General features: G+C 36.8%; 1 protein-coding gene across 2 annotated transcripts in view; it reads left to right on the top strand.

Moving 5' to 3' along the window:
- ESYT2 (extended synaptotagmin 2) overlaps positions 1 to 10,678 on the top strand; it is an 80,869-nt gene extending 70,191 nt beyond the window's left edge. For both annotated transcript variants that reach the window (XM_072412608.1, XM_072412609.1), the window contains 5 exons: positions 635 to 733; positions 1,450 to 1,581; positions 2,543 to 2,648; positions 3,778 to 3,827; positions 5,445 to 10,678. In XM_072412608.1, coding sequence (XP_072268709.1) covers positions 635 to 733; positions 1,450 to 1,581; positions 2,543 to 2,648; positions 3,778 to 3,827; positions 5,445 to 5,490 — 433 coding nt within the window. In that variant the 3' untranslated portion in view covers positions 5,491 to 10,678. The remainder of the gene's footprint in view (positions 1 to 634; positions 734 to 1,449; positions 1,582 to 2,542; positions 2,649 to 3,777; positions 3,828 to 5,444) is intronic.
- The last annotated feature ends 2,856 nt before the right edge of the window (positions 10,679 to 13,534 follow it).

Below are 13,534 nucleotides of genomic sequence, written 5' to 3'. Positions count from 1 at the left end.
CACCCACAGCACTTTCAACCGGTCGAATCTCAAGAGACATCTCGATTGCCAAGCACGCGCACACGTACACAGACTACACCGCAGATGAGCGGTAGACTGAGGCTGCTCGCTTGCAGTGACAGTTAGAAAAAAACTTTCCTTGGACACCTTGTTTCTTCTGGCCTAGTGTGCCTTCTTGACCTCCTTAAATGGCCCAGTAGTCCAAAAAGTTTGCCGATCCCTGCTATAGATGTTTCTGGTTCTGAGGATATGTTTAAAGAGACTTCAGACACACCGAGACTACATATATTACAGCCGTTTGCTAATCGTGCCTTCTACATTTTGGTGCCTTACAGCTTACTTGAAAATGACTTGTACAAGAATGAATATTTCAGTGATGCGTAGCACAAAGTTTAATTGTGAAAGATAACCGTGTAGTATACAAAAAGAATATAGTTCCCTATTCATCTCACTCTTTTCTGCACCATTCAGTAAATGTCTCCCTAACGGTAAATAGAAAAATAGGTAGTCAGGTATTGTAAAGTTTGCCAGTAAACAGCACAGCACTTTTAGGTTGAACAAAGTAGGAGAGGATATGGAAACACTCAACAAATACCCTAGCTAATAATATGCTGTACATTATTTCTTTTTCCAGTGGCACATCTTTGGGGCAGTCCCCTCTAGGACAGATCCAGTTAACTTTGCGGTACACCTCTCACAGAAATAAACTTGTGGTTGTGGTACATTCCTGCCGGTAAGTCCATCAAAAGAGACAAAAAAAATGTTATTCGGTTTATTTTATAATCTCTGATAAAGGAAACATTTAAGCACCACTTTGCAATGTTAAATTAAAAAAGAAATCACAAATCAAAAGTTTCCTTTCTTTAGAGAAAAAAAGATCTGTTTAATCCGACCGTTGTGATTTCTATTATGGAATCACTTTGTAGTTTAAACTTTAATTTAGACCTGTTGCAGGAAAAAGCAGATGGTGTTCAATATGCCATAAGTGTGGGCTTCCTCCATTTAAAATAGCTAATGGACAGGAGGGGTTTCCCACAAATCATGGCGACCTCAAGTAAGATGATGATACTTCTATTGCCCTGCTGAGGTTCCTATATAATATTGTTGAATGGTAGAGGACATGACAAAATTTAACAAGTTTACTTCATACTAAATCTGTTAATAAAAATCCTAAAAAAAAGCCTAGGCATTTTGAAAAGAAAGACTTTTCTAAATGAATCCTGATTTACCTTGTAACGGAGATCTCATGATTAAATGTCTATCTTTATTGGTATATGCCTAGCTCTAAATAGAGTCTTTAGTGACATTTTCTAATTGACAAGTTGGTCTTTTCACTCTTCTGTAATTCTTTACTATTCAGTATAGGCCGACTGTTTTATATTTTATTGCATTTTTTTTCTGCATGAGGAGAAAAGAAATGACACCAGCTTTTCTTTGTTTTCTTTGTAGTAACTTAATAGCCTTTTCTGAAGACGGTTCTGATCCATACGTAAGATTGTATTTATTACCAGACAAGCGAAGGTCGGGAAGAAGAAAAACCCATGTGCTTAAGAAGACATTGAATCCTGTATACGATCTAAAGTATAATATTTTCTACATTTTCTCTAGTGTATTATTCATGTACTTTGTAGGAATCAGCAGATGAAATGGATCATCATTTAAAGTGCTGTTCTATGACATCTTAAATTTAAGAATTTAATGAAATTGTAAAAATGCTCAGCAAGCAGAAGAATTGGAAATTGTTACATATGGAACAGGTGGTAGGGCCCTGTACTCCTATGAACTTATCTCACGGCAGTGGCGAGAATTAGAATCACTTTACTATGCTTGCTGATTCAGAGGGACACAAAGGGTATAGTGAATATTTCTGGTGCTGTTCAGTATTTTGTGATATATATGTATACCGTATTTTTCAGACCATAGGACGCACCCAGGTTTTAGAGGAGGAAAACAAGAAAAAAAATATTCTGAACCAAATTGATAAAGAAATATTTAATAAAATATAGCAGAAAAATTTTTAGCGAGAGAAAGATTGCACATGGCACATTGCACATGGCACATTGCACATTGCACAGATCCCCACCTACTAGATTGTAAGCTCTTCGGGGCAGGGTCCTCTCCTCCTGTATCACTGTCTGTATTAGTCTGTCATTTGCAATCCCTATTTAATGTACAGCGCTGCGTAATATGTTGGTGCTATATAAATCCTGTTTAATAATAATAATAATATTGCACTACAAGACTATAGTGACAAGAAAGCTACAGCTCACCTGTCATAGGAAAATAAAGTGCTGCACAAGAAAAAAATGCTAACCAGCACTGCTCACCTCACACTGCCCTCCTCCTGCTCTCCCTGCCCACTCCCCACTGCATTACAAATACTGGAGGTGCCCACAGCCAAGCATAGAAAGTTGTGGTGAGCTTCATAAAGTGTAACAAGAGAATCAAACATTTCCCTATGAAATAATTCATATTTTAGTAAAGTATCAACCTCTAAAAATGTTTTAAGTTGTAATCATAGTGTACCATGCTTGATTTACAGATTTGAGTTCAGTGTGGCACTGCCAGATCTGCAGAGGAGAACACTAGATGTTGCTGTGAAGCATAGTGGAGGATTCTTATCTAGAGATAAAGGTTTGCTTGGAAAGGTAAGCCTTTGTGTTTTTTATAACCTTTGGCAAAAAAAGTGCTAAAAAAAAAAGTTTATTGTGCCTAAACTTTTAACAACAATGTCTAACTTGGTTATATATAGATAGCATGGGCAGTCAAAAGACGTAGAGTAACTAGATATTGGGTTGCTGATCCTTCATTGTCCAATCTGCAGGCAGGAGGGAGCGGCACTAAGGATGCAGAACATCTGCAGCCATAATTTTTTCTATAGTCACTAATCAGGTTTTTATTCTTGTTATAGATTTATATAGCGCCTATTACATAAACTACATATAGATTACATATAGGACCAGTATTCAATGCAGAATCTCTATAGACACCTGGTGGCCAACCTTTAGCCCAAGGGCTGTTTAAGACCCGTTGGTATTGTATGCCCCCCCCCTCCCTCCATGCAGAAGTTGTTGGATTGCAAGCAATGAGTTGTAGTGGGGGTGTGACTGCAAACGCAATAGAGGGCTATTTGGGGACCCTGTCAGATCTCTAATGATTTGAATCCAGAACTTTCAGTATAAGACGGATAAAGACAGGCTTTCTGAGGCGGCAGCACCAACATGGAGGAGAGGTAATTACAGTCCAATCAGTTTAGTATATGCTGGTGGGTGCCTGTTTCAAATCCTTAGAGACCTCACTGGGTCGCTTTAAAATGACCCCATATATTGTTTATGCATGTTCACTACATTATGGTTTAGGTTTCTATGATTAAAAAAGATCTTTAAATTGTAACAAATAATCAGGTTTCATATGGACAAATAATCAGGGATTCTATGGAACATTACAGAAGAATGGGAGAAGCATGCTGGTGGATTTAGGGCACCCAAGGTGCTAAACACTTTCTATAACGTGTAGTCTATGGTTTCATCTTGGAGGTTGTTCAGCACCCTTACTGTATGTACTGACAGGTGTACTTAAAAGCCATGAACTCTTAGAAGTATTAGGAGTTGCCGGAATTATTTGTCTGCCTCACTGTCCCCATTTCTCAATTGTCCACACTGTACTTTCCATGAATCTTGGCCTCAGTCATTGCACAGACTGTGTTAGAACTGAATACGCCTGAGAGAAATACCATCAAGAAGAAGCCTGAATGATTTATTTCCATTCATTTTACAGTTATTGCTGGACCTAAACTCTGAAGAAATTGCCAAAGGATGGACGCAGTGGTAAGAAGGAAATATTTATCTTCCAATAAAACACACAGACATACAAATGGTTTACACACAGGGAAAAGATCTGTTGAAAGTAGGGGGATGGTTTTTGATGAATCATTTTTATATTTTGCCATCTTTATTCTGTAGGGGGATAGACTGCAATAGATTTATACAAATTCAACTGTTCCTTCTCTCAATGTAAAACTTTACATTCTGATGTGAACAAGGCAGATTTTTTCATCTGTTCACATTGTGGTACCTCTGAAAAACACCTCACCTTTGTATACCTAATTATTATTGTAAATTTTTAAATCTATCTTTAGGCATTCAGCAAACTGAATAGAGCTGATTTATGTAAGTAGAAGGCCTAAGCAAAGGAGGAAAGTTTGCCCAGATTTCTTGTTTCATTGTTTGAGAACTGAAACCTGATTACATTTTTGTAAAGACAAAACTTTTTTTTGTTTGTTTGCTGTCTTGTCTTGCTGGGAAAAATCCTCTATATTTTCTGTTCTAGAGGTGCTCACCTTGCCTATATGACAACTTTCTGTCAAGGTGACAATTGTACCCAAGACAGACAAATAGAGTATTGAATATCACCAGCGTGGATGCTGACAGCAATATAAACCTGACAATGCTTCTCTTCATCCCCTACGTCTTTGAAAACTAAGAAGATATATATATTTTTCCCCTTTACATTCATTTTAATTGGTTAATGTAAGGTTACATGTAAAGCCCTCTACAGACGTCTGATAGCATCCATTGACAGATGAATAAATGGAGGATGGGGCGGGGGGAGGGGAGGACGAGCTAGCGGCACCCTGCCTTGGCCATATTAATGAAAGAACACGGGACCGCTGTACACGTCAGGTTTTTTCATGAGATGGAAATAGCAATTCGTCTTTGTCAATGATTATCTGACATGTGCACATAGCTTAAGATTTGTGTGACCCTGTGAAATTCCCCAAGGAGTGTTTTTGCTGATTAAGTTTATCATAAAAGATATTACCTTCTACACCTTTCAATTATATACATTTTCAGCTTATCAGTCCTTAGATTTGGCTGCATTTCTTAACTTTTTTGCCTTTAGACTTTGTTTTATTTTCTCTGGTAATTTAGCCAATGATAAACTTCATGTTCTAGGGTGGCGACAGATGGCAGACAAAGATTTAGTTTCAGCAGAATACAAACCAAGGTTCAACTTGGCAACTGCTTGGGTGACATAGTACACAACATTTTGGAGCAATTACATGTGCTTGGAGGGAATATTCCACCCACTGTGTAAATTCTTACTAGCTTTCTGTCACTCTGATTGTTGGTATACAGTTGGCTGTAAGCCCACCAGGGAATGCAGCCATGAGCTTTTTAATTGGTTTGTGGTGATAAGGGCAGGGGGCGGGAGTGCCCCTACCACCAGCCAATGGGAATGCTCATGCTCACACCCTCATATAGACCACCCAAGGACAGAATTTTATTTCCCGAAAAAAGGGCAATCTTAGGATTGATTAACTGGTTTTGGGTTCACTCACTTCCTTCTGTATGACAAGAAAATGAAAGAAAAACTTACCTAAAAGTTCACCTAATTGTTGATTAATTTAAAGCAAACTTTAAAACCAATCATTTTCTCCCCAGGTATGATTTAACTGAAGATGGGTCAAGGACCTCCGTTTCCAACTAGCCCGCTTGCCTATCAAAGGGCCCCTTTTACCTGCAGCCCAAGAGAATAAATGCATCACACTCACAGGATTTTCTGATATATATTTTTTTATAGTTCCATTTATTTCATGAGTCTTCTGCACGCTTCTTTTCCTTCTTTTGAGATTGTTTTGCAGACTTTGTTGTATACTGTCTTGGAGCTTACTTAGCTGTGCAGCTTTGTTCTCAATCTAATAATGTGCAATATGGTGTTTTAGTTGCATTCAAATTCAAGGTATTCTTTTATAAAGCCGGGAATATGTTTTATGCTTACAGCAGATGGAGTTTTGTATTTACCACCATGTAAATATGTACTATTATATTTTGTATTTTTTTTTTGTTTTCTTTGTGCAGTATTGATTTGGATTTCAGTTATAATGGCATCCAGTTCTAGAGGGCCAGATAATGCGAAGTTCTTGAGCAGATGGATTAGTGTAAACTCTACATTGCTGATCCTTTTAGCTGTGTGGATTACGGAGGCAGTTTGTTGTTTGCTGTTTCAATGTTACTGTAATTGATGCTGTGCTTTCTGAGGATCTCGTTTTAATCAGATGTTCATACAGAGGCCATAAGCAGCTTCCAAATTATGGCTGATTTTAATATGGCTATGCTCAGAGCCTGCATGAGCTGGTGATTATCCTGGGTAGCTGGTATGCTGAGAAGATTGTGAATGTTTTAACTGGTTATATTGTACTGTAGTACATATGTTGAATTTAATTTTAAAAGAAGTATTTTTAGTTTAAGTACTGAGAAAAGCAGGGAAAAGTGTTGCTCTCCGAATTAAGTCTGCTGAGAAAGGACGCTATTGCTTGACTGTTGTCCTTCCTGATGTGTTGTGGCTCAAGCAAATAGTTCAGGAATTAAGATAAATTCATTTTTGGATTATTATTGGAGGTCAGCCAGTAATGGGACAAAATTGAAGGTAGGAGGGAGAGGAAGGGCTAGGCTTTAAAGCCATGAACTCAAGAAGTATTTGTTTCTTAGAACCCATGGGGATTATGGGATACCTGTGCTATTTAAATGTATCCAATCACAAAAATCACCTTTTGATTTCAGTCCTTTAAATCTGGTTTTTGTTTTTACTAAAGTGATACCTAGTGGTCCTGCTTTTATAAAGATCCTTGTTCAGGCACTTCATATAGGGTTATGGGGTGACTGTCTCCCAGTTGTGATACTACAATGTCAACCTGTCACACACCCCTATATTGTGGAGATTATATGTAATTGTACTGACATACATTTTACAGGTATTCTCCAATATTGTCACTATCAGGAAGCCAAACCAGGATAATGATGTGCAGGTAACCTGGGACTGTGTTTATGTAGACAAGAAGTTCCAGGAGTAGATCCCTGTGACACAAAACAAAACAGAAAAATGGTAATTATGGGGAAAATGCTGATGATTTTTTAAACATTGTGCTTTAACAACTCCATGAGCAATATAGCATTGTTGCCACCTCATTATGGGAAGTTACATTAGGTGGACTTCACAGGCAGGACCAACAGTTATTTGTAGAACTTTGGAGGGAGATTAAGAAAAAACTGTAAATGCAAATTTTGTGCAGCAATACTTATTTTTTTAAAAGTTCCACTTTATTGCTTCCACAACTTTGGAGGCAACATGGTAACCCCAACAATTCAGGTCCAATATATCACAGTTTGTTTTATTTTTTTTTATCATATTCAAACTTTCCATGAAAATGTTACTTTTTTTGCTGGTTGCGAGAAAAGTTCCTGGCCTTAAAAGAACACATATATACATGTATTCCTATTTGTTAATCTACAAAAAAAGCTGTATTCTTTTGGTCTAGTAGGATGCCTGCCGTAAACGTTGACATATAGGTTACTATGAGGGAGATTCTTTGTGTGAGATAAGCTGCCTGTCATACAGCAATACATTTTTACAGCCCTGTAGACTTTCAATTAATCTTATAAATTGCACAGTGCTAACTCTTTATTGTATATTCCATCCTATATAACCACAGCTCTGTGTCAATCTTTTCTAGGGTAACCAAATACCAGATTATGTCTGCATTGTGTACGTTTATATGTCATTCTGAGTGTGTAATATATATATATATAAAAACATCTTTATTTCATGGACACCACCTCATGTTTATGGCCATAGGAAACCATCCATTATGGAATCTGCATCCATTACACAGCCCCTTGTGCATCCGTAGTTTGTTCTGTTTGATTATTTCTTTCTACACCAGTTATTTACCGCAAATGTATGAAGCCAGAGACTGAGGGAGCTTAGCACAACTATAGTGCCAGGCTGAACTGTCAGTTCTGCTTTCTTTCACATAAGCTTTCTATTGACCTTTCATGTACACTGCTGTGGTCTGAAGGAAGCTGCCTGGGATAGAGCGGAACACACAAACAGAGATGAAAGCTTCGGAGCTGCTGGGTGTACAGTGAAACCATGCCACCCTCTTACTTCTTCTCTGTGGTTGATTTAGAAAAACTGCCCATAGCAACCAATTATTGGGCTTCATATTCTGTTACTTTGTGAACTTTGCAGTTGTTTCTAAATAGTACGTATTTAAAGCTGTACTCCTGGCAGAACTATAAAGCAGAATTTTATGGAGCAATGACATTTAATGTTTTCTTTTATACAATATGTTCTGTTCAGATATCAGCATTCTCACTTCTACATTAGGTTGGGAGAGGATGGGAGAACACTAGCAGCCCATCAGGCTCTACTACAGTGAACAACACCATCCATCTAATGGGAGGAATACAAAATGTTGCTACGCATTGTCCATTCAGTGGCTGAGGTCCTAGACCAAGGGTGTATTGATCAGCTTCAGAACAGTATGCAGGAAGAACAGGGTCTGGACAGGCTACCAGGGGTTTATGGATCATACCATACAATGAACATATCATTTGGAAGGTATATCAGTTCCTATATGTGCTGCAGTTGTGCACATTTAGCAGTCTAAAATTCAGCATTACATTTGCATACATAAAAAAGCATATATACCAAAATGGAAAATGTTTCTGAACATTTGAATAGTCCAAGGATATTAACTGTTGATTGTTTTTGCTATTTAGATTCAGCAAAGTAAGGATATGATTTAAAAAACCGAAATGATCCTTCAGCACCAAGTCGGCTTTGGCTGTATGTCCACATAAATGTTAGTAGATGCTTTTCTGATTTTATAACAGCACCATACTGTAGTTTTATCCACACTGATTTGATCATTTTTAGCAGGGAGCTGGTTACATTTTTTCCCTATATTTCTCTTTTTTTAATGTTGTACAAGGCTCAGCAAAAAAGCAATTATTAAAAGACAAATTTGCAAGCAGATACAGAATGCTGAGTACAACACTGATTGTATAAGGACTATGCTATATGCTATTTCCAGAACATATTTTCCATTTTTATTTTTTTGATATAATTTCTTCTCTCTCCTGATGGTACAACACACAGGTACTTATCGAAGTTCCTCCATTCTTCTTTCTTTATATATGCCAGTTATTTAGGAGAATCTTTTGACATGTGGGTTATTGTGCCTATAGTTTCGCATAACTTTCACCTACAAAGAAATGGACAGTTTTCATTTAGGAGTCTAAACTGGAGCAAGTTAAATAAACTGAATTCCCAGACATTTGATCATTTTTATTAATAGATTCATATTTCCCTATCAATCCATCCATTTTTATAGCATTTGCTGCATTTAAAGTGCAATGATGGAGGAATCGCTGAGGATAATCTGTGCCTTTTTGCTTGTTGAATTACAAGTCTTAAAGTATAATGAATGTTTTAGCGGCAGTGCTGGGACATAATGGGAACTTAGAGTATTTTTATTGTAATTTTTTAAGTATACAGATAGAGATCAATATAATATGTACAATATTTTCAATATATTAAACACCTTGGTGTATACATGGGGTTACATTTTTGATCTTCACACTATTGTTAATTGAAAGTAATAGACTTTTTTCAGTAATGATTGTTTGCAACAGTCCGTGTAAGCAAGGATACCAAGGCTGGGAGCTATAGAGAGATATGTTTTATGTATGATAACTTAGAGGTACTTTTTTAATGAAAAAAATGTAATTTGGTAATGCTAAGAATGTGTCCTGCTGATGATGTGAATGTTAAGGACAGGTCCTCTGGTGACAGCAGTTGGACAGCCTTGTATAATAAAAGGGCTGATGGCAAAGTGATACTTTTTGATCTACCAGAAACCAATCTAATGTTTAATGTTACTCTTCCTGGACAGTTTAAAAAGTAAACAGATCAGGCAAATGGTTGCTACTAGTTACAAAAATACTGGACATTACCAAACTATCTGATGGGAGAACATTTGTTATGGCCAGGGATCAGCCGATTGTTGTTGACAAAACTGACTTCGCCTCTAATTACCTCTAATTTTGCAATACGCTACTGCTAGGCAAGATTGCTTGGGAAAAAATTAACCCTTTCATGTTACCCTACACCCCACCCCCTCTTCTTAACCACACCCAAAACAATTTATGAATGTACATACATATTCCCTTTATAAGCAAAGCAGTGTTGCATGGAAAAAGGCAAATTTTACCAAAATTTGTATTTGGCTGCAAATTTTTATTGAAATTTCATTCCTCCCTATACATTCTCTAAAGAAACGCTGACACTTCCCCCTATCATTCTATACCATGCAGAGAGACTAAGATTGGAGAATCTGTGAACAGTGGGAGCAGACCTCCATGGATTTAGATGTGTAAAGCCTGCTTTGTATGGATTGGGTTTATCTTAATTGAGACCCCCAATCAATAGATTCCTGTTGGAAGTAATATGCTCTCTGCCCCTCTAGTTGCTTTGCTGTACATGGAATTTTACTCGCGCTAAAACTTCTGTGTTGCTGTTTTGTATTATTTTGTGTAGAATGCTTAATTTCTCTGTAGCAGAACAATGCGTTTCTTGAAAATGGCCAGCTTGGAGCGTCATGATACTTCATTCTATATTTATATTGTGCCTTAAATGACTACATGTAAATGTATCTTCATTATGGAAAAATGTTTACTGTATTGAAACTTATATTTTTGTTTCTGAATAAATAAAAATGTATATAAATGCTGCATATAGGCATTGAGCAGATTAGCCATATAAAGAGTATGAAATCCAGATATGAATCAGTGTATCACTTTGGATTTGGATTAAAGAAGTACAGTTTGTATGAGCTGATTTGTGTGATGTTTACAGAAAAGGCAAATGTGAATGTAAAGAATGTCTGAAATTACTAGAACCACCAATAACCCTTTTAGATAATAGGAGAGATGCTAATATGAAGGTCAGGGTGTAATACCCTTGAAAATGCTTCACTAAATCAAATAAAACAGAACTACATTTGAAGGCCAAAAAGTAATCAAAAATCCTAATGTACAAGTTAGTTTACAATGGTAATCCTTTCAGTATGCGCAAACCTGAGCTCTCAACACCTGTACCATCTTGGGAAAACTGTTACTTTACTTCCTTAAAAGTTGCAGCTGCCCACTGCCATTGTCGCTGCAAAATTCCTTGCATGCCCACCCAAAAAAAGGAAATTCTTCAAGTTACATGGGTATGAACCTGACAGCTAGGGGCTCAGGAGATCTGTCATGTCTGATGGGATTGGAGCTGATGTCACCTTGGCACATTGTAGAGCAAATTTTGGACAAGCCTGTGCGGATAGGGATTAGAGAAGTGTTAATTAGGTAATTGACACCTGGAAGTCAAGGTACAAGTCCTTTTGAGTTGTCCATATAACAGAAACAATACACTACAACCATTAACAAAATTGTTCATCCTATTACACTTGACTAGTCATGTATATTGTAAAAAGTTGGGATATATCATTGGTACAGCAGTCAGAGAGTCATCAGATAACTGTTGCTGGGAACAATCTTTTATGATGTATAAAAGAGCACTGCACACACAACTTAATTCTGTTCAATGAGGGGGTTGGAAAGCACGAAGGTTATTCCTGAGCTGTCATTCATCAGTCTGCCAGGGAGGATTGATGAACTACATCAGGGGACTACTGTACACATGCACAAACATTTGTCTTGGGTGACAATCATTTGTTATGTATAGATAACATAAGTGTTGTTGAGCTGGAAGATAAGAAGTCTGGACATGGTTGTCACTCAGTGGGTGTGAGAGTGGATTTGAAACCTTTGGCCAAAACCTTGAAAAAAACTGTATTGTTGGAGGTCAGAAATTCAGGTAAAATCATGGAGGCAGATATATACAATTCTAGAGCTTGGAATTTCTTTATGAATTATTATTCCTATTCCAGTATCTCTTCATGTCTTTTCAAGTTCTCCATCGGTGCCATAATATTAGGATCATCTGTTTTGATATTGCTATGATGAATCCATGAATGTTCATTGATTCCTGGGCATTTTGCGCAAAATTACAATTATACTTTAAGAGCATATTTTTTTTAAATATTTATTTATTTCATTGCTACTTGTAACTCCTAACCATATAAATATATGGATTTCAAAACCATTTCAGAACAAGGGACTCAAACCATTCCAGAAGGTTTGCATTTTTAATACGTTAATCGTAATGGATATTACAAACTTTCTGCATTAGAGGATGTCTAACATGGTACAAGACTTTTATTTTCCAGATTTATTGGACATTTAAGACATCAAAAGTCATTATTCTTTACACAACATCACTTATAAAAACATAATTTATTATTCAGTCAAAGGCGTTTATGAGATATCAGTTGAAAATTTGTAATATTAATAGATTATATAGATATACATTTTTCTCAACGTGTTTCGTAAGCATTACTTCCTCAGGAAGGCATGGGACATCACACAAACAATATTGATAAGTCTCATTAGGCTAAATCTTCATCAGGACAAAATGTTCCATATGTAATAAAAGGGCAATATAGATCTTATAAACGATCTTACACATGATTATTGAACTCCGCACACTGCTTAAAGGGATTCTAAAGTGTCCTTTAATAACACAAAGGTCACAGGAGGAACCACAGCAAACAGCCGGGTAAATGCCATACAATACACTCATTGCATTGATACTTGGGAGCACAATGATGTGTAATAAAAGCTTACATGAAATGCTGGTAATAATACTGATTTGGGGAAAATATAAGACCATTTACTATACAAGGCTTTACAACAAATGGTAATCATGGCTCTGCCTATCTTACGCTAAGTGAATAATTCTTCTATAAGCACAGTTCAACATCCATCTTAAATAAATTCATGCTGTCTGAACTCACCTATCCACAGGGTAACTACAGGAAAATAGCTGCTGGAATTCTGCTTCCTTAGGCCATGGCAGCAATGTTGTGGTGCCTTTACTGCTTCCCTATACCAGGGAACTGATACCTCTTGGGAGACGCTACATGGTAGTGTCTCCTTGTGATCTCCCCATCTCGGAATGAATAGGGCAGTAGTGGTTGGTACAAATACTGCTCACTGCCACCAGTTATCAAATGCGCAAACAATTGTTCTTTAAGAACCAGCGCTGCAATGCGAGTGACCAAGTGGCTGGCAAGGTGCCAGCCATTGGGAGATGTATGGGATTGCCCAATCCTGAAGCAGGCTTGAACCTGCCCTTAGTAATTCTATAAATGTTAACATTTATAAACATATTTATTGGTTTTGAGTGAAAATACGTAAGTTATATTTTTTTAACGGATAGTATTACATATTTGCCAGGAATTCTGCTTTAGATGCTAACATTCAGGATTCAGTTATCTTATCATATTCTGGTTCTCCTGTATTTGGTTCACTTGCTTCCCCAAGAGATTATCCACAGAGTTTGAGGACAAAATGCAAACCTTTCCAACTAACAGCCTTCTGAAATATATATCCACAGTTAAAACATTGGCTTAAAAATATAATAAAATATATATATTCTTCATCAAAACTTTCCAATTAACTGTGTGCTAATATAGTCTGATATTTATATACATATACACACACACAAGACATCAAATTAAATGTAAAAAAAAAGAGTAATTTAACCCAAACTGTTTTGGGTTTTTTTAGTTTGTGTTTTTTAAAAC

Source organism: Pyxicephalus adspersus, chromosome 5 (genome assembly GCF_032062135.1).
Source record: "Pyxicephalus adspersus chromosome 5, UCB_Pads_2.0, whole genome shotgun sequence".
NCBI classification, from domain to species: domain Eukaryota; kingdom Metazoa; phylum Chordata; class Amphibia; order Anura; family Pyxicephalidae; genus Pyxicephalus; species Pyxicephalus adspersus.
The sequence above is the reverse complement of the archived record's forward strand: the minus strand, read 5'-3'. Positions and strand labels throughout refer to the sequence as shown.